A 21,505-nucleotide genomic window follows, 5' to 3' on the forward strand; every position below is an offset into this window, starting at 1 on the left:
TCATCAAAGGTAGAGAAATCACCACAATGTGAGGATTAACCCAATATCATCTTAACACTAGATGTCCAATATCAATCATTTCACAATTTTCATGTTGTATATAGTTGTACCGTTTCTACAAGTAAATTAGAAAAGTAAGTACGCCTCTGACATGTAAGCCTTGTCCGAGATAAAAGACAAAACTAAGAGAAGAAACCTTCTAATGTCTCCTCTTTTCAGAGACGACTTTCAACGTAAGAAGCAGGACCTCCTTGACAGAGGGACATGGATGGTGCTGTCAATGGCCTTGTTCACCAGCAGGCAAAATAAAATGAAGTTTGTACCAACATGCCTGGAGATGGAGCTGTGGAGGGGAGGATGCTGTGAGAAGATATTCTTCACTCTGAACTCCATGAAGAAGGTGAGATTGGCTGTTCTGATGCCACTAGAGGACATGTTAACAGGTTGAGGGTCGGCAATGATACCCAGATCATGAAGTGGAAGAAACAGGCTGAGGTAAGTGTGAGTCTTAAACATATGTAAACACAATTTGATTCAGCCTATTTCATAATTATATTATTTCATTGAATTTCTCTTGGCAGTTGTGGCTCCCAGGTCTACAGCCAATCAAGGACTAGCTACCCATCCCCCACTGCTGCTCTCACCCCCCACCCCCCACCCCATCCCCTGACATGCTGGACTCTCAGGTTCTGTTCAATAACGTGCAGCACAGCACAGTACAGTACAACTTTATTAGTCCATGTTACAGGGAACAAAGGGAATTTGTCTTTCTGAAAGGGGTTGGTCACAGATCTGCCAGTTCAGATCCAATCCCACGTTTTGTTGTCTGGCTCAGGGCTCAAACCAGTGACCTTTCAGTTACTGGACTAATTCTCTAACTTCCACCTCCTAACACTTCTAGCATGGGCTTCCTAGGCTAAGTTCCTTTTACACTATCCCATGTGTGGAGAAAACATGAGTCTGTCTCATGATCTGGTAATGAGGTAGTCCTGCCTTCAACTTCAAAATCAGTGTCACCCTCAGGTCAAGAGGGCATTACCTCTTGCTCTAATGGTCAAGACACTGGTTTTTCCCATGGGACACCTGGGTACAGATCCCGCCCATGAAATGTGAACACTTCTCCCAAGGCACCATTCCACTGCTTCCACCAATGTAGTGTTTTTTTTGCAAACAGCAACGGTGTAATGCTCCTTTCGTCTCAAACCCGGGTCTCCCTGCCCGTAGGCAAACAAATATATTGTAGTGAATTCAGGGGGTAGCCCCAAACGGGTTTTGAACCTGGGTCCATCAACTGTCAAGCCAACACCTTAAGCGTGTTAGGTTCTAAATGAACCTAGTAAAACTCAGGGACGTTTAGTAAAGCTCAAACCAAGTTTATTCACCCATTGGATCATACAGCTGCATAAGACAAAGAACATATTTCACACAAGCACTGGTATTTAACCCTTTCTCCTATGCTGAGCCCCTCCTTCCACATCTGAACAGCCAATACACCTCTGTTGCTATCCAGAAGATTAGTGATATATGTTCTTCCTCACTTCATCTAACCTGACCTCTGCCCAAATTGCTCACTCCTCCCCAACTCACGGCTGTCATGTTGACTTGTACCAGACTGTGTCTCTTCTCCTCCAATAGGATCCCTGATGACTAACAATAACATATCCTGACAGAATGGAAACGTTATACATTCCCCTCTCTCCCTCAGTGACATGAATAAGTCTATTTCATGTTTAGAAGTCAGAACCCAACAAGCGCTACGCCAAGAGGTCCGAACCTCTCGATGATGTGGCTAGGTGTTGGATTAAGGTCGCTACATTACCCCCTTCCTTGGGGAGAGCATGCCCCCGCACTTCTTTATAGCAAGTCTCTCACGTGTACACGCCTCTTTGATGGCCTCACAGGCACTATCCCACTTCTGACACCAATGTAACGAATTTGGGGATAGCTCCAACCGGGACTCGAACCCGGGTCTAGCGACTATCAAGCCAACACCTTATCCATTACACCAAGAGATCAGAAGGTGGTAATTGGTAGGTGTTGGGTTAAGCTTGCTACAGTATATACTTATATAGGGCAATGTGTGATCTGGGAGCGGCAGCACTACCACTAGTGCTCCTGACACAGCCTAACACAATCTTTACCTTCTGAACCTTAAAAACTGACCTAAAGTCAGATACATTTAGACAAACCACCATGTGAGCAGCAAGTGTAGGGTTAATGGAGTGAAGTGGGGGATGGGTAGGACCACCAGTATCAACTATATGTCTATGAATGCATTACTATTAATGCAGTACTAAAACGGATGGATGCTCTTCATCAACACCATCTCACCTGTGAAACTAGATATCAGCAATCAATCAACAAGACTAATGAAATGGAGCAAATGAAGACATTAGAACTCCTAAAGGTCAGATATTATATTCTGACACCAATTTCCTACTGGTAGATTTTGTACATGATCTGTCAATCCTGAGAGCAACGCTCTCTCTCCTCCTCTTCCCTCATCTCTCTTTGCTGGGGTGAAGTTTCCCCTAGATACAGATCTAGGATCAGCTTCCCCTCCCCCAAACCTAACAAGGATCATTAGTGGGAGGAATTTAAACCTGATCCAAAGCCAGTGTCTATTTGGGAAACTTGTCCCCTCCCCCACAACTCTACATGTGGATGCGGCTTCCTCCATCTCACCATGTTCACAAAGAAAACGGCAGTGTATTTCAGCTGTAAGTATTTTGAAGTTACTAGCTATATTATTTGAATTGAATCGACCTAGCATCATTATTATTCAACAATAACTGGGCCAATGTAGCCGTAGCAGCAGTGGGGGTTCTAGAACATTCCCAGTGGGAGGGGCCAGGCTGGGGCCAGTTGTACTGTTAGAGGGGCCAGTTACATCACACATTATTGTTGTCATGTCGTTTTCTTCACTGCATTGCAGGCATCAATAGACAAATGACCATGTTTATAATCATTCAACTATTTATTATTTGCATTTACATTTTGACATTTGCATTAAATATTCACTATCAGTCACATCAACTGTATTCTACGGTTTTTGTGGTTTCTTACAAAAAGATCTGCAAATTCATCTGGATTCAAGGCCTTTGCCCTCCTTGACTCAATACTTAATACACCTAAATTGCTTAATCTCTCATCTGACATTGTGGACCAAAGATACGTTTTCACCAGCTTTAGTGCAGAAAAACTCTGTTCACAAGAAGCGGTACTAACAGGGATTGAAACAGCTATTTTGCACAGTTTAAAGAGCTGAAAGAAAACTTATTTATAAGGCTGAATGAATAATGTTATCTCTACTACACTGGAGGGTCTCTGCATGCCACTCTGGATTTTCCTTTGTCAAATTCTTCTGAACTGATGTAGTTCATGCCCCAAGTCCTCAATATTTCATTCATACATTCTAGTAAATGGAAACAGGGACTTCTCTTTGAGAAATGCATCACTTTTGGGGTTTAGAGTTTGGACGCCATTCATTATGTCACAGTTTTTGCTAGAGAATCGTCTGTTGAGATCATTGAGCATCTGATCTAAGACAGGGTAGAAAAAGGTTGTACGAAAACTCTCTTGATCTATTTCTGAATCTGACCTCTGACCTACTGTACTGAGTACACAGTCTCCATTAAATTGAGAGCTTAGCTTTTTTGGTGGTTTTGCAGGGGGCTGTATTGCAGTATCACATTGCTCAGCTGTGTTCAACACTTCATTCCATAGGTCATCAGAAAATGACTCATCCCTGTAGTCATTCAAAGTTTGAACTAAGGCTTCAACTAAATCAACAGCCTTTGACAGGTCAAGTGATGAAGACTGTAGCATCTCTGATAGAAATGTTGCTTCTCCAAAAACGTTATGCAGTGTAACAAGGAACACAATGAATTGTAAATCTATCTGTGCAAGCAGACCTCGTGCCTCAACAGATCTGTCACCGTTGTGTTCTTGTACTATGTCTTGCAGGACTCGCTTAACGGCAGGCAATCTATCCATAATAGTATGTAGAGCCATATATCGACATGCCCAGCGAGTGTCACTTAGTCTCTGAAGCTCTCTAGGTGCACCTGGGTACATCTCTCTTTGTACGCTAAGCCATTTTTGATGCACATATGACCCAGATGTGAAGACATACAGTCTTTCTAGTAAGGAGAAGAACTTTCCTACCTCAGGGACAGCTTTGACTGTATCCACTAAAACTAAGTTTAGACAGTGTGCACTGCAGTGGAGGTAAAAGGCTTTGCTTGTTCTTTAATGCATTGCCTGGACGCCTGAATGCTGCCGCTCATAACTGAAGCACCGTCATATGCTTGGCCTACTAGGTTGGTTTTGTATTCAAGACCATGCCTTTCTAATATGTGTATGATTTAGTCAGTAAACCCTGCTGCATCTAGTGGATCAGCCGATTCAAAGTGGAGACAGCTCTCATGGACAGCTCCACTGAAATAGTACCTGAGTACTGGAGATATCTGATCCTTTTGTTTTTAACATATTTTGTTTTCCGTCTGCCATTATGCTGAAGACCTCACTGTCTTCCACTTCTTCTATCATCTCTGTTGGAACCATGTCTGCCAAACAACTCAGAACCTCATTCTGAATCCCTTTGCTTGTGTATTTTGCATTATGAATGGAAGTCAACCTTTTTTTCCACAGTTGTGTCATGCTTAGCTATTGTTTCTAGGATTGCCATGAAGTTCCCTTTATTATCAGACTCTGCAGACTCATCGTGTCCTCTTTGTGCAATGTTTTGTGTGGCTGTAAGTAGTAGTACTTCTCCTATTGTTTTAATATAGTCCCCATTTTCTTGAACCTGTTTGTTGTGTTCCTTGTTTAGGGTATTTACCAGTGTTGCATTACTTTTTACAGCTTTCTGATTGAGCCCTTGCATTAATTGCAAATCCCCCCTCTTTTTAAGTTGCCTTCTTCCAGTTGTTAAAACCTAATTTTGAATCCAATCCAGTCTCTGAGACAGGCGTATCAAAACACAGAGTCTGATTTTACTATTGTTGTACATCTGACTATTATTTATTACTACTTCTACTACATCAGGAGGAACTGTCTTTTGAACTTGGATACAGTGGATAGTGAACTGTTAGAACATGAGGATACAACCAAATGTCTCATTGGATCGGCTGGCTGGCTGGCTAGATGGCTAGCGCCATAATGACAGGCCAGGTAAAGGTGTATCATAGCTAATGTTGACTGCGCTATTTAGCCAGCTCGCTAAGTTTACCAGGGTGTTACTATAGCTACAGCCACACTATGCCAGGTAGTTACATTTTCTTTCTGGATACTTTTATTTTACCCATAGAGGTCCAGTCGGGTTTGGTTAAATAGTGATGTGGCTTTTGACTGGGTTTCAAGCCTAACTATGTAGTTTATATTACTTCAGGGAATTTTGAGCTACTATTACGTTTGCTGGCTTGTTTCTTGTTAGAGATGTATGCTAGCGTTAGTGATACCGAGGCAGGGAGAAGCTACTCACTGGCTGGACACCTAATTGCCAGCTAGCTGATAGCTGTACAGTTGTGTGTGTGTGTACATGTGTATATAAATATATATAATGGGGGGTTGGGAGGGTGAACTCAGGAGGATGGTGATTGTTTAACTAATTGTCTCTATTTTCAGGTTTCAGGGCGCCTTGGCGCTTTATCTTGGCCAGGTCGCACTTGTAAATGAGAACTTGTTCTCAACTGGCTTACCTGATTAAATAAAGGTGAAATAAAAATAAAATAAATAAAAATGCTGATTGGTTGACATTTGTGTGTGCGGGTAGGCGCTGTTGTTGACTATGAACACATCAGGAATCGTGGTCACAGACAGGCAATGGTCATACACAGGTAGGCAAACAGGCAGGTGAATCAAAACTAGGACTGAAGGCTATAACTGGTTCTCACAAACGAGCTAGGAAAAGTCTTAGTAACTAGTGGTTCTGGTGAAAAATGTCCTTTAAGTATCTCCACAATATCCCCATACGTCTTATTACCTGTTCTGTCTGGCTGTAGCAGGCTGCCAAGTAAATTAAATGTCTTTGGCCCCATTACACTAAAACATGGAGGCACAATGTTGTCCTCATCCATGTCAGTTACAAGAACAAAATATTCAAACCGTTCTGTATATGAGCTCCACTGCTCAATACTTTTATCAAACTGTCCAATGTTTCCAACAATTCCAAAAAATGTTTGTTTCTCAATAAGCTCCTGATTGTCACTCACTTCAGTATTGTCCTCAACCAAAGCAATATTTTCCTCAGTAACGTGATCTTCATTCACTTCACTCACTGACGTTTCCTCCTAAGTTCGCTCATTTAGCAGATTTAATTAAAAGGTTTGTCTTCACAGTTGAATAAATGTCCTTTCCTTTAATCACTGTATATTCCTCCTTTTTAATCAAGTTGTTTTCCCGCTCCGACGTCCGTCTCGAGTCCTTTTCTGCCGTCCATGACGATGTTAACTCTCTCTCTTAGCTAGCTAGACTATGCACTTGCCTCTGCTATCAATACACTGTGCTAACATTAGCCTAGACTGTACCACAGAAAATAACAGTTTTAAACAGTTGTAAAAACCCACTTCTTCCAGACAGAATAGTTCCTGTAGATTCAGACTTACTCATCACCAATCTGTTGTTATGTCTCGTGGGTTTAATAACCAAGTCTGTATAACAATTCAATAATGATGAGACGGGAGACAGGAATCAGTTCAACCATTTATCTGGAACGTGATCATCTCAACACATACAAACCCCCATGATGCTCTGCAGCACAACCCCAATATACAACAAATACATACATAAGTAAATGGACACGAAACAAAACTCATAGAGGAATTTAAATGTTCAGTTGTAGAAAGTAGGGCCATGGGATAGGTTCAGAAAGGTCAGTATGTTTGATAACTGGTTACAGAGGTGACATAACAAGCATAAGGTCCATTATAACACAGTGAAGTAGAGGTGGGAGCTAAAAGCAGACATTGGCAGTGAGACGGTGTGAGGAGGTCAGGGGTGAAACACTAGATCAGGACAGGTAGAAATGGCAGGGCTGGAAATAGACACAGAGACATATTCTGATCATGGCTCAGACCTGACCTGAGACACCCAAACAGAAGATGCCAAAGCAAAGTCCTGTCCAGTAGGCTATATGGGATTTCCTTTCATCAAAATACAACACAAGGAAATGTGTCCAGTGTGTGTGTGTGTGTGTCCAGTATGTGTGTGTGTGTCCAGTGTGTGTGTGTGTGTGTGTGTGTGTCTAGTGTGTGTGTGTGTGTGTGTGTGTTCAGTGTGTGTGTCCAGTGTGTGTGTGTGTGTGTGTGTGTGCAGTGTGTGTGTGTGTGTACAGTGTGTGTGTGTGTGTGTGTACAGTGTGTGTGTGTTTAATGTGTTTGTGTGTGTGTGATCACAGTGTGTGTGTGTGTACAGTGTGTGTGTGTGTGTCTATTGTGTGTGTGTGTGTGTGTGTGTGTGTGTGTGTGTCCAGTGTGTGTATTTGTCCAGTGTGTGTGTGTGTGTGTGTGTGTGTTTGTGTGTGAGTGTATGTGTGTTTGTGTGTGTCCAGTGAGTGTGTGTGTGTGTGTGTGTTACCATGGTTATTATTTACAGGGACACTGAGGAGTCAACATCATAAACCCAAAACCCTGGATAGAGGGGCTCAGTGAATGTGGAGTGGAATGTGTTCAGGTGGGTCAGTGTGTCAGAGGAGACTCTGTAGAAGGACAGAGTGCCGGCTGGCCAGTCCAGATACACTCCTACTCTGTGGGAGCTGGAGGAGGGGACGTCTATGGTAGTGGACTTCTTATTGTGCCTGGCTCTGTAACTGTTGTCAGAGCAGAACAGACTCCAGGACTTGTCATTGGCTCCAAGACAACAGTCATTAGCCCCTCCTCTCCTGCTGATTCCTTTATATGCCACTCCTATAACAGCCCCTCCCCCACTCCACTCTACCTCCCAGTAACAGTGCCCAGTCAGACCCTCTCTACACAGCACCTGACTCCAGACCTCAAATCTCTCTGGGTGATCAGGATACAGCTGCTCCTCTGTCCTACATGTCACCTTTCTGTTCTCCTTAGACAGAGAGAGGAGTATGTTTACTGTGTTTAGGTCCAGTGTGAGATCACAGGCATCTGATGGATGAAACCAGACACAATATTAGAAATCATCATCATTCACATTAGAATGTTAACTCACTTTTCACTAATTAATTTAATGTAGATGTTTCTAGGTATCAAAAGGAGACGTTAAGGTAACTTGAGACTTGTTGAATGATCATATGTTATACTGTATGGTAATATAAAACACACTTATTCCCATTAATTACACACACACACACACACACACATCCTGAACAAACACAAACACACACACACACTGGACACACATACACATCCTGAACACACACACACACACTTACACTGAACACACACACGCACACACACACACACACTGGACACACACACGAACACGCCACACACACACACACAGACACACACATTGTCAAAGCAACTCTTTGTAAACTTTGGTGTCCCTGATTTGTGCTTCTGTAGAACTACAGCTGATATGTAATATGACCAAGTAAGTAATGACGGTGGTCTTTGACTTTGACTTCACTTGAATTAAGACTTATTCTTAGTCATATTCTTCACAGCAGTCAACACTCACATTTTCTAAGTCCAGGTTTCATTCTGTTCTCTCCACCATGTTCCACACTGTAGCGGTAAGCAGAAGAACAGACAGTCATTGAGGGATACACCTGAACTCACACACACACATACAGTCAGCATATAACTTTGTCCAAGTGTGTGTGTGTTTCCAGTGTGTGTGTGTGTGTTTCCTTTTTGTGTGTGTGTGTGGGGCCAGTGTGTGTGTGTGTGTGTGTGTCCAATGTGTGTGTTTGTCCAGTGTGTGTGTTTCCAGTGTGTGTTCCCTTTTTGTGTGTGTGTGTGGGGCCAGTGTGTGTGTGTGTGTGTGTGTCCGGTGTCTGTCCAGTGTGTGTGTGTGTATGTCAAGTGTGTGTGTTTGTGTGTCCAGTATGTGTGTGTGTCCAGTGTGTGTGTGTGTGTGTTCAGTGTGTTTGTCCAGTGTGTGTGTCTGTCCAGTGTGTGTGTCCTGTGTGTGTGTGTGTCTGTGTGTCCAGTGTGAGTAAGTCTGTGTGTTTGTGTCCTTTGTGTGTATGTGTCCAGTGTGTGTGATTACAGTGTGTGTGTGTGTGTGTGTGTGTGTTTGTGTGTGTCCAGTGTGTTTGTGTTTGTGTGTGTCCAGTGTGTTTTTGTGTGTGTGTGTGTGTGTGTCCAGTGTGTGTGTGTGTGTGTGTGTGTGTGTGTGTGTGTGTGTGTGTGTCCAGTGTGTTTTTGTGTGTGTCCGGTGTGTGTCCAGTGTGTTTGTGTGTGTGTGTGTGGGTGGATCCAGTGTGTTAGTGTGTGTTGGTTCAGTTTGTGTGAGTATGTGTGTGTCCAGTGTGTGTGTGTCCATTTGTGAGTGTGTGTGTGTGTGTGTGTCCAGTGTGTGTGTGTGTGTGTCCAGTGTGTGTGTGTGTGTGTGTGTGTGTGTGTCCAGAGTGTGTGTGTGTCTGTGTCCTTTGTGTGTATGTGTCCAGTGTGTGTTTGTCCAGTGTGTGTGTATTTCCAGTCTGTGTGTGTCCAGTGTGTTTGTGTTCATTGTGTGCACTTGCATGTGTGTCCAGTGTATATGTGTGTCCAGTGTGTGTGTGTGTGTGTGTTTGTGTCCAGTGTGTGTGTGTGTGTGTGTGTGTGTGTGTGTGTGTGTGTGTGTGTGTGTGTGTGTGGGTCCAGTGTGTGTGTTTGTCCAGTGTGTGTGTTTGTCCAGTATGTGTACTGTACACACAAACACACACATATTGGACACATACACACACACACACTGGACCCCCACACACACTGGACACACACACACACACACACACACACTGGACACACACACAAAAACACACACACAAACACTGGACACACACACACTGGACACACACACACACACACACACACAGGACCCATGCAGTGGACACACACACACACACACAGTCTTTATATAACTTTGTCCAAGTGGTGGTCAGAATGTTTGTCTTAACTAGCCTGATAACTCCAACATGTCTGATATGAACATTGACATAAACCCTCTACATACTTGAGTTTCTCCAGTCTGCAGTGTGGATCCTCCAGTCCAGCAGAGAGCAGTCTGACTCCTGAGTCTCCTGGGTGATTGTAGCTCAGGTCCAGCTGTCTCAGGTGTGAGGGGTTTGACTTCAGAGCTGAGACCAGAGAAGCACAGCCTTCCTCTGTGACTAGACAGCCTGACAGCCTGCAAAGAGTCAAATCATATTAAAACCACACTGCTATTCTTTGGTGGTGAAAATAGTGGCAGTATATATTTTCTACATATTAAGATACATCAGTGTCCTGAAACCTGACATATCTATTCATAAATTCATGTATCATTATTAGAAATTATCATAATATTGCTTGTAGAGAGAAACATGTATAGTACAAATATTTGAGTAAACTGACCAGAGCAGTTTAAAAAGCAGTTTCAGTCAAAAGACAGACAGTGAGGTATCAGATTTAGATTGTATTGAGTATACAGTCCACACCATATATATTTTGACAGTGAAGCTAACATTTTAAATGTGGCTCTATACTCCAGCATTTTGGATTTCAGATGAAATGTTTCATATGAGGTGACAGTATATAATGTCACCTTTTATTTGAGGGTATTTTAATACATATCCGTTTCACCATTTAGAAATTAAAGCACTTTTTTTCTGTGAGTAGATAACACGTTTCTAAACACTACTAAATTAATCCTGATGATGCCTTGATTAAGAATAATCATGAATGAATCATGAATAATAATGAATGAGAAAGTTGCAGAGGCTACAACAAAACATGCTAACCTCTCACCATTACCAATAACAGAGGGGGTATGATCCTTGTTCCTCTGTAACTTTCTCATTCATCATCATTCACCATTCATTCATGATTATTCATAATCATGGTAGCATCCACATGAATGTAGAAGTGTTCAGAAACATCTTCTATTCTTACTGACAATACAAGTGAAGTGACTCCAAAATGACAGGACATTATTCACCATTCAGTTTCTACTGGGAAAAACATCATCCAAAACACAACCAAGACAAACTGCAAATGCATTCAACAAGTTTGTAGAATCACAAGCTTGATGTAATCACTGCAGGTAAGGAATATGGGACCAAATACTAAACTTATGACTACTTTAATACAATATAAGTGAATATGTCCAAATTATTAACTTTTTCAAATGGGAGAACTAGATACATAAAGTGCTTTCATTTCTAAACAGTAACACAGATATGTATGAAAATATCCTCAAATAAAAGGTGACATTATATACTGTCACCTAATATGAAACATTCTATCTCAAATCCAAAATGCTGGAGCATAGCACCAAATGTAAAACTGTAAGCTTCACTGTCCAAACACATATGGTGTGGACTATGTGTGCCTGGTAAACACATGTGGATCTGGTGAACAGTTATCACTTGTTGACCAACTACAGGAATACTGACCTCAGAGTCTCCAGTTTACAGTGGGGATTCCCCAGTCCAGCAGAGAGCAGCTTCACTCCTGAATCCTTCAGGTCATTGTTACTCAGATCCAGCTCTCTCAGGTGTGAAGGGTTTGACTTCAGAGCTGAGACCAGAGAAGCACAGCCTTTCTCTGTGACTCCACAGCCTGACAGCCTGACAAAGAGATCATCATGATTTCACAAACACACTGTTAATTTAACACCAGTAGTGTAGAAGGACAATGGCAGATGAATTTGGTTTATTCTCTTAAACAACATATAGATTCATCTTCCGTCTCCTAGAATGGTATACAAATGTGAACATCAATGCATTGATTCAATGTTTTTCAGTATATATTATATACATATTATAATACATATATTTATCTAAACTGAAAATTTCTTCCTGATCATTAGTACTTAAATGTCATTTTATATACTCACAGAGCAGCTCTGGAGGCTTTGACCACTGGCAGCAGCCTCAGAAGACCTTCCTCTGATCTAGAGTATTGCTTCAGGTCAAACACATCCAGCTCCTTTTCTGAAGTCAGCAACACAAAGACCAGAGCTGACCACTGTGCAGGTGAAAGTTTGGCTTCTGAGAGACTTCCTGAGCTCAGGTAGCTTTGGATCTCCTTCACTAGAGAATGGTCATTCAGTTCATTCAGACAGTGGAACAGATTGATGCACCTCTCTGGAGAGGGATTCTCCCTGATCTTCTCCTTGATGTACTTGACTGTTTCTTCATGGCTCTGTGAGCTGCTTCTTGTCTTTGTCAGTAGACCTCGTAAGTGCTTCTGATTGGACTCCAGTGAGAGGCCCAGAAGGAAGCGGAGGAACAGGTCCAGGTTTCCTGTCTCACTTTGTAAGGCTTTATCCACAGCACTCTTGTAGACAGTAACTTCAGTAACTTGAGGTTCAGCCATTAGATTCTCATTGTTGTTGATGAATGAGAGGAACACATATACAGCAGCCAGAAACTCCTGAATGCTCAGATGCACGAAGCAGTACACCTTGTCCTGGTACAGCACACATTCCTCTTTAAAGAGCTGTGTGCACAATCCTGAGTACACTGAGGCTTCATTGACATCAATGCCAGCCTCTTTCAGGTCTTCTTCATAGAAAATCAGATTGCCCTTCACAAGCTGTTGAAAAGCCAGTTTTCCCAGTGACAGAATGCTCTCTTTATTCCAGTGTGGACCTGTCTCTTCTTTCCCAAGATACTTTTCATTCTTCTGTTTGGTATGAAACTCCACAAGGTGTGAGTACATCTCAGTCAGAGTCTTGGGCATCTCTTCTCTCTTATGTTTCAACATGTGTTCAAGGACTATTGCAGAAATCCAACAGAAGACTGGAATGTGGCACATGATGTGGAGGCTCCTTGATGTCTTTATGTGTGAGATGATTCTGCTGGCCAGGTCTTCATCACTGAATCTCTTCCTGAAGTACTCCTCCTTCTGTGGGTCATTGAACCCTCGTACCTCTGTCACCTGGTCAACACACCCTGGAGGGATCTTATTGGCTGCTGCAGGTCGGGTAGTTATCCAGAGGAGAGCAGAGGGAAGCAGATTTCCCTTGATGAGATTTGTCAGCAGAACATCCACTGAGGTTGACTCTGTGACGTCCCAACAGATCTTGTTCTTCTGGAAGTCTAGGGGCAGTCGGCACTCATCCAGACCATCAAAGATGAACAGAACGTTGTACTTGTCGTAGTTGGAGATTCTTGATTCTTTGGTTTCCATTGAGAAGTGATTGAGAAGTTCAATCAAAGTTTGTTTTTCACCTTTCATCAAATTCAGCTCCCGAAAAGGGAATGAAAATACAAATTGGACATCCTGATTTGCTTTTCCTTCAGCCCAGTCCAGAATGAACTTCTGCACAGAGACTGTTTTTCCAATGCCAGCGACTCCCTTTGTCAGCACAGTTCTGATAAGTTTGTCTTGTCCAGTTAAAGGTTTGAAGATGTCGTTACATTTGACTGCAGTCTCTGGTCTTGCTTGTTTCCTGGTTGTTGTCTCAATCTGTCTCAGCTCATGTTCATTATTGACCTCTCCTGTTCCACCCTCTGTGATGTAGAGCTCTGTGTAGATCCTATTGAGAAATGTTGGGTTTCCTTGTTTAGCGATCCCCTCAAATACACATTGAAACTTCTTCCTTAGATTAGATTTGAGTTCACGTTGGCAAATCACAGCAAGCTCATCTGAATCTAGAAATAACACAGAGGATATTAATATTACGTCTGTTTTAATGCCTACAGTATTCTAGGACTGTTATAACATTTTAAATTATAATACTTTATTCTCTTAACTGACTGTATTAATGTTTTCATAATGCATTACAGACTGGTGAGACTGATTATAGTATTATTGGTTCTCTCTCTCTCTCTCTCTCTAAATTAATCACCACAACACATCCCTGCTGCTACTTGATGAGGTCACTAGGTGTTGTGTTAAGGCTGCTACAATATCATTGAGTTACACAGCTACTTTAGCTGTACTTTAGCTACAGCTTTTAAATGTTCTAAAACAGCATTCAACATGAGGCAGACAGCTCTTACATTTCTCCAGTGTGTCAGCAAGCTCCTTCTGGTTCATTTTCCTCAGGACGTGCAGTGTGATCTTCAGAGCCCCCTCTCTGGCACTGCTCTCCTGCTTCTCATCTTCAGCATCCACCACTTCCTTATCCTGCTTCTGACTCTCAAAGCCTTCTGGGAGTTCTGGACTAAGAATCCTCTTGAACATCTTCAGCTCGTTCTTCACAAATGTCATAATATTCTCTTCAAGCAACTGAAATAAATCAAGTAAATAAGTTAAGCAAGAGACTAAATGCTTTCTCATTAACACATGAATGAATGATTGACAGATCAACTTTACTTGAGGTAAACTAAAACAAATGTACATAACAGGACCACATACACTGAATATGGAGGTCAGGTCTGTTTGATGACTCTGGGAAGACTGACCACTGAGAATCTCTGACTCTGATATCTCCTGTTGGTTTCTGTGGACAAAACATGAGATTACATCTCCTCATCCAGGGAGTGCACACACACACACACACACACACACACACACACACACACACACACACACACACACACACACACACACACACACACACACACACACACACACACACACACACACACACACACACACAAACACACACACACACACACACACACACACACACTCACACACACACACACACACAGGGAGGGAATGTAGTGTTTGTTTAATATTGTTTCAGGACTATGAAAATGGAAAAAAGGTTTAGCCTATGGATTATGAAAACAACAAAAATAAATGGGAAAATGGGAGAGGAGAAATGACTAGAGACAGTGTTGTTTAACTCACTGACCATGACCCATGAGTTCTTCTTACCTTTGTTCAGTAGAAAAGTCTCCCTCTCTAAAGTTTAAAGGTTGATCCATAGACCAGTCACTCTTCATGGACACACAGCTGGGTACAGGGGAGGCTGGTCTCTCCTGCTTGATTGGACTTCAACACAACAGAGACAAACATTACTCATCTACTCTGAGCTCAGATTTGGAAACATAACAAGAGTTTCAATCACTTAATGGCTTCATTTCAGAGAGACAAATGTTTTTTTTTGCAAAATGCTATATATCTAATTAACTCTCAGAAAATTTAGTAGTAATGCTAGATTTTACACAGTTAAATGTAACAAATACAGTGGGGAAAAAAGTATTTAGTTAGCCACCAATTGTGCAAGTTATCCCACTTAAAAAGATGAGATAGAGGCCTGTAATTTTCATCATAGGTACACGTCAACTATGACAGACAAAATGAGGAAAAAAATCAAGAAAATCACATTGGAATTTATTTGCAAATTATGGTGGAAAATAAGTATTTGGTCAATAACAAACTTTTCTCAATACTTTGTTATATACCCTTTGTTGGCAATGACACAGGTCAAACGTTTTCTGTAAGTCTTCACAAGTTTTCACACACTGTTGCTGGTATTTTGGCCCATTCCTCCATGCAGATCTCCTCTAGAGCAGTGATGTTTTGGGGCTGTCGCTGGGCAACACGGACTTTCAACTCCCTCCAAAGATTTTCTATGGGGTTGAGATCTGGAGACTGGCTAGGCCACTCCAGGACCTTGAAATGCTTCTTACGAAGCCACTCCTTCATTGCCCGGGCGGTGTGGTTGGGATCATTGTCATGCTGAAAGACCCAGCCACGTTTCATCTTCAATGCCCTTGCTGATGGAAGGAGGTTTTCACTCAAAATCTCACGATACATGGCCCCATTCATTCTTTCCTTTACACGGATCAGTCGTCCTGGTCCCTTTGCAGAAAAACAGCCCCAAAGCATGATGTTTCCAACCCCATGCTTCACAGTAGGTATGGTGTTCTTTGGATGCAACTCAGCATTCTTTGTCCTCCAAACACAACGAGTTGAGTTTTTACCAAAAAGTTCTATTTTGGTTTCATCTGACCATATGACATTCTCCCAATCCTCTTCTGGATCATCCAAATGCACTCTAGCAAACTTCAGACGGACCTGGACATGTACTGGCTTAAGCAGGGGGACACGTCTGGCACTGCAGGATTTGAGTCCCTGGCGGCGTAGTGTGTTACTGATGGTAGGCTTTGTTACTTTGGTCCCAGCTCTCTGCAGGTCATTCACTAGGTCCCCCCATGTGGTTCTGGGATTTTTGCTCACCGTTCTTGTGATCATTTTGACCCCATGGGGTGAGATCTTGCGTGGAGCCCCAGATCGAGGGAGATTATCAGTGGTCTTGTATGTCTTCCATTTCCTAATAATTGCTCCCACAGTCGATTTCTTAAAACCAAGCTGCTTACCTATTGCATATTCAGTCTTCCCAGCCTGGTGCAGGTCTACAATTTTGTTTCTGGTGTCCTTTGACAGCTCTTTGGTCTTGGCCATAGTGGAGTTTGGAGTGTGACTGTTTGAGGTTGTGGACAGGTGTCTTTTATACTGATAACAAGTTCAAACAGGTGCCATTAATACAAGTAACGAGTGGAGGACAGAGGAGCCTCTTAAAGAAGAAGTTACAGGTCTGTGAGAGCCAGAAATCTTGCTTGTTTGTAGGTGACCAAATACTTATTTTTCACCATAATTTGCAAATAAATTCATTAAAAATCCTACAATGTGATTTTCTGGATTTTCTTTCTCAATTTGTCTGTCATAGTTGACGTGTACCTATGATGCAAATTACAGGCCTCTCTCATCTTTTTAAGTGGGAGAACTTGCACAATTGGTGGCTGACTAAATACTTTTTTTCCCCACTGTAACTACATTTTTAATAAAGAACTGTACAAATGATACACTTGTGACATCAATATTTAAATATTGTAAAATAATAATTCAATACAGTAATATGAGATCTGTATGTAAAACATTTACATTTGATATTTTAGTCATTTAGCAGATTTTTTTATTCAGGGTCCGGATTCCCAAAAGCATCTTAAGACCAAGTTCATCATTAGAATCTTCGTAGGAGCATTGTTAAATCTCTGAGCTGTTTCCCAAAACCATCGTTATTAACGTTGCACTTGAAAACGCTCATATTCTAACACCTGCCTCAGACCACTTGTAGAACAGCCAAGTGCGTCGTTAGATGCTTTTTTGCCCTCCCGCATCACTTTATACACAGAAGATCTCCGCTAAACATAGAATCACATGGTTTATCCGTCTCTTTTTGACCACAGATAAATTCAGAACAAAGTTGACTACAAATACAAAGTTGCCAATGTCTTTGCAATTGATTCAAACAAGGGAAGTACACAAATTATGCTTCAAATGAAAACCGAAATGACTGCATTAAATATACAGTAGGCTATAGGCCTATTTCAATCATATTGAAATATATTCAATGTTCAATGTATTTAGTTTTATTTTGCTACTTGTAGGCTACTGTCTGTAATTTGTCTCAATATATTTCATGATGTGTAGCCTAACATGTGCCCAATGATGTGCCGAATCTGTGATTTAGTGCATTTTTATTGTGTAAGCATTAGAATAATCTACCTCAATATTTGCAGCCGTAGGTGTAATATCTTTCTAGAAGCTGATCCGTGGTCAGTATTGTGAAATAATTATAATGTTAAGGAAATATTTGAATGGAGAAAGCTGATCCAAGAGCAGCGCTCCCTTTCTTTCGATCCTATCAGTATCGATACATGTTCCACCGGACGTGATACCTTGTCGTGCTGCTGATCCAGTTTCTACTGGTCTGCCTGCGGATCTGGAACTCTGACCTGTTCAACAGACGTGCGACCTTGTCCCGAACCTGCTGTTTCGACCCTCTCTCTCTCCCCCTCTCCTTCTCTCTCTCTACGACACCTGCTGTCTTGACCTCTGAATGCTCGGCTATGAACAGCCAACTGACATTTACTCCTGAGGTGCTGACGTGTTGCACCCTCTATAACCACAGTGATTATTATTTGACCCTGCTGGTCATCTATGAACATTTTAAAATTTTGAAAAACGATCTGAACTTAATGGCCATATCCTCTTATAATCTCCCCCGGCACAGCCAGAAGAGGACTGGTCACCCCTCAGAGCCTGGTTCCTCTCTAGGTTTCTTCCTAGGTTCCTGCCTTTCTAGGGAGTTTTTCCTAGCCACAGTGCTTCTACATCTGCATTGCTTGCTCTTTGGGGTTTTAGACTGGGTTTCTATATAAGCACTTGGTGACAACTGCTGATGTAAAAATTTTATTCTGGGAACGCATATGAAGCAGACCAGGCCAGGGTTTGGGGTTTGGAAGTCAATGAGAGGCACAAGACGACCATTAGACCCAATGACGTATTTCTGTGCATGAGCTTAAAATCAAATCAAATTGTATTTCTAACATGCGCCGAATACAACAGTGGTACACTTTACCGTGAAATGCTTACTTATGAGCCCTTCCCCAACAATGCAGTTAAAAAGTCACAAAAATTTGCTAAATTAAAAAAGGAAATAGTAACATAATAAAATAACAATAATGAGGCTATAAGGAGTACCAGTACTGAGTCAATGTGCAGGGGTACCAGGAAGTTGAGGTAATAACTAGACTATATACAAGGAGTACCAGTACTGAGTCAACGTGCAGGGTACCAGGAAGTTGAGGTAGTAATGAGGCTATAAGGAGTACCGAGTCAATGTGCAGGGGTACCAGGAAGTTGAGGTAATTGAGGTAATATTTTACATGTAGGTAGGGGTAAAAGTGACTAGGCAATCAGGACAGAGATTTCATCTCCTCATACAGGGAGTGCACACACACACACTGACAGACACACACACACACACACACACACACACACACACACACACAGGGAGTGTTGTGTTTATTTAATATTGTTTTAGGACTATGAAAATGGAAAAAAGGATTAGCCTATGGATTATGAAAACAACCAAAATAAATGGGAAAATGGGAGAGGAGAAATGACTAGAGACAGTGTTGTTTAACTCACTGACCATGACCCATGAGTTCTTCTTACCTTTGTTCAGTAGAAAAGTCTCCCTCTCTGAATTTTAAAGGAGGATTCATAGACTGGTCACTCTTCATGGATACAAAGCTGGGTACAGGGGAGGCTGGTCTCTCCTGCTTGATTGGACTTCAACACAACAGAGACAAACATTACATCTCTCATCTACTCTGAGCTCAGATGGGGAATCATGAGAAGAGTTTCATTCCAAAACGCTATATATCCATTTTCAGAAATGTTCGTAAAGTAGCTTTTGTTGTTTAAAGAAATTATGAAAGAGATTGGATACATGTATTTGTTTAAAATCTATCACTTAACGGTTTCATTTCAGAGAGACAAATAATCATGTTTTTTGCCTAATGCTACATATCTGCCTCACTCTCAGAGAAATAAGTAGTACTACTAGGTTTTACACAGTAAATATATATATCTGCCTCACTCTCAGATAAATAAGTAGTACTGATAGGTTTTACACAGTAATAATATATATCTACCTCACTCTCAGAGAAATAAGTAGTACTGCTAGGTTTTACACAGTAATAAAATATATCTGCCTCACTCTCAGAGAAATAAGTAGTACTGCTAGGTTTTACACAGTAATAATATATATCTGCCTCACTCTCAGAGAAATAACTAGTACTGCTAGGTTTTACACAGTAATAATATATATCTGCCTCACTCTCAGAGAAATAACTAGTACTGCTAGGTTTTACACAGTCAAATGTGACCGACCGGCTCGATTCGGTCTTATGTAGCAAAATTTGAAATGGTGTTTTTTTTACATTGGATAAAAGTAGAGACTCGGCTAGAAAAAGGTATATCATACACTACAGTTGAGGAACAATGGGAAAGTAATTCTACTTTGAAAGATGATAAACTTGTAACCTCACTTTTGAGAAAATGGCATTTGAATGTTTTGGTTCACCTACTGGAGAGCTCTTCTTTATCTACAGTGGTGTTACTTTGGCAGATAATGTCACCCATCTAAATAAATAGTATATATATATAGTTAACTAAATGTATGGTGTTTTTGGTTTATGTCAGTTTCATTGTTTGTAAATGCTATAAATGGTTATTATATGGTTGTAAGTGGTAAAATGAACTAGAAAGTCATATTTTGCAATTCTGAGTAATTACTACTTTAGTAAGGATATACTTTATTCAGTACTACTGCAGTTGCTAAATAATTCCAATAGATGGCAGCATAAGACCACGAATGACATTTCAGAAGCTCAGTTTAGTTTTCTCCCTGGATACACCACCACTCCCCCTCACAGGAAAACTCCTGCAAACGCTTTTTACTGTCCCTTTCCACACTGCTAACGCAAGAGGAACGACTGAAAAAGCATTTAACAGATTACTGTGAAGTAATATAATGATGATTCATGTTTATTATTACCTGTTTTTATGCTCATGTTTTGAAATTATACTTCATTACTATAAAGATTATCAATAAGCCTGAACATTAATTTAGTCACCTCTGGTTGAGAAAAACATATTTTCCTAGTACATTCATTGTCAGATTCATCAACCAGCAGTGAGCACTCTGCCTTCTAGCACAAGTGAGGGGCATGTTGAGGTACATTTGCTAACCGGGAGGGTTGCACGATCTAATTTATTGGCGGGCTGGAAGACGCACTCTTGTCTTTTCTATTCCGAGGTTGTTTAATCGTAATATTAGATATTTAAAAATGCATGTATACTAGGGTTGAGGTTGGAGCATCTGACTAGTGATTATTTACCCGGGGTTCAACACATGCTATAGTCACAATTTAATTGCTCTTCCAAAAGCATCACAGGCCTAATACGAGATATATAGCTAACTAAAGTAATGAGTGACCATTTCAGAAAATAATGGGACATATAGTATTTGGTTGCATGCTATTTTATGTTAATCATATTGCTGCTTGTAGCCTATAACTGATGCTTCGTGGTCTTATGCTGCCATCTATTGGAAATATTTAGCTATTAAAAGTTATTAATTCACGTACAGACATTGGTGAGGCAGCTGAGAAATAAAGTGTATTAGATCAGTCTCAATCCTGCCCCACGCCAATTGCTGGACATTCACACAGAGGTTACTAGGTCACCCAATTCAAACCACATTTGAAAAATAAAACAAATGTGTCTTATTTATCAAGTGTTCTGTCTTGCTATTATACATATAATAAAATAACAACAAAATAATCAAAACACTATTTAATACTATAATTGTATTTACTAAGATAATATTATTACTAAAATAGTTTCTAAAAGTGTTCTAGGCAACCCTACCCTAGAATTAGGGGTTAGGGTTACGGCTAAAATAGGTTATAAGTAGGGTAAGAGTTTCTGTATAGCACTTTGTGACATCTGCTGGTGTAAAAAGGGCTTTATAAATACATTTGATTGATTGTTAGGTTTAGGGTTTTTATGGCAAAAAACAGTATGGGTTTATGGCACTATTGCGCCTCCCTTTGGCCATCTGTGGGTACTACATAACTCATTCATTA

The 21,505-nt window shown here is 41.1% G+C and overlaps 2 protein-coding genes across 2 annotated transcripts; both read right to left on the bottom strand.

Annotated features, from left to right (window-relative positions):
- Positions 1-6,716: 6,716 nt before the first annotated feature.
- LOC311099115 (stonustoxin subunit beta-like) lies at positions 6,717-8,121 on the bottom strand (the record flags this gene model as incomplete). Its single annotated transcript, XM_084139766.1, has 1 exon — positions 6,717-8,121. A coding segment is annotated over one exon (531 nt), but the record flags the coding sequence as incomplete, so codon positions are not given.
- Positions 8,122-11,428: 3,307 nt separating this feature from the next.
- LOC311141545 (NLR family CARD domain-containing protein 3-like) lies at positions 11,429-14,862 on the bottom strand. Its single transcript, XM_084176905.1, has 4 exons — positions 14,466-14,862; positions 14,108-14,336; positions 11,995-13,756; positions 11,429-11,725 (listed from the first exon to the last, which is right to left on the bottom strand). Exons 2-4 carry the CDS (start codon positions 14,316-14,318, stop codon positions 11,536-11,538), a joined length of 2,163 nt encoding a protein of 720 aa, XP_084033031.1. The 5' UTR covers positions 14,319-14,336; positions 14,466-14,862; the 3' UTR covers positions 11,429-11,535.
- Positions 14,863-21,505: the final 6,643 nt, after the last annotated feature.

This window comes from Coregonus lavaretus, assembly GCF_964263955.1.
Source record: "Coregonus lavaretus genome assembly, chromosome: 2".
In the NCBI taxonomy this organism is placed as follows: Eukaryota; Metazoa; Chordata; class Actinopteri; order Salmoniformes; family Salmonidae; genus Coregonus; species Coregonus lavaretus.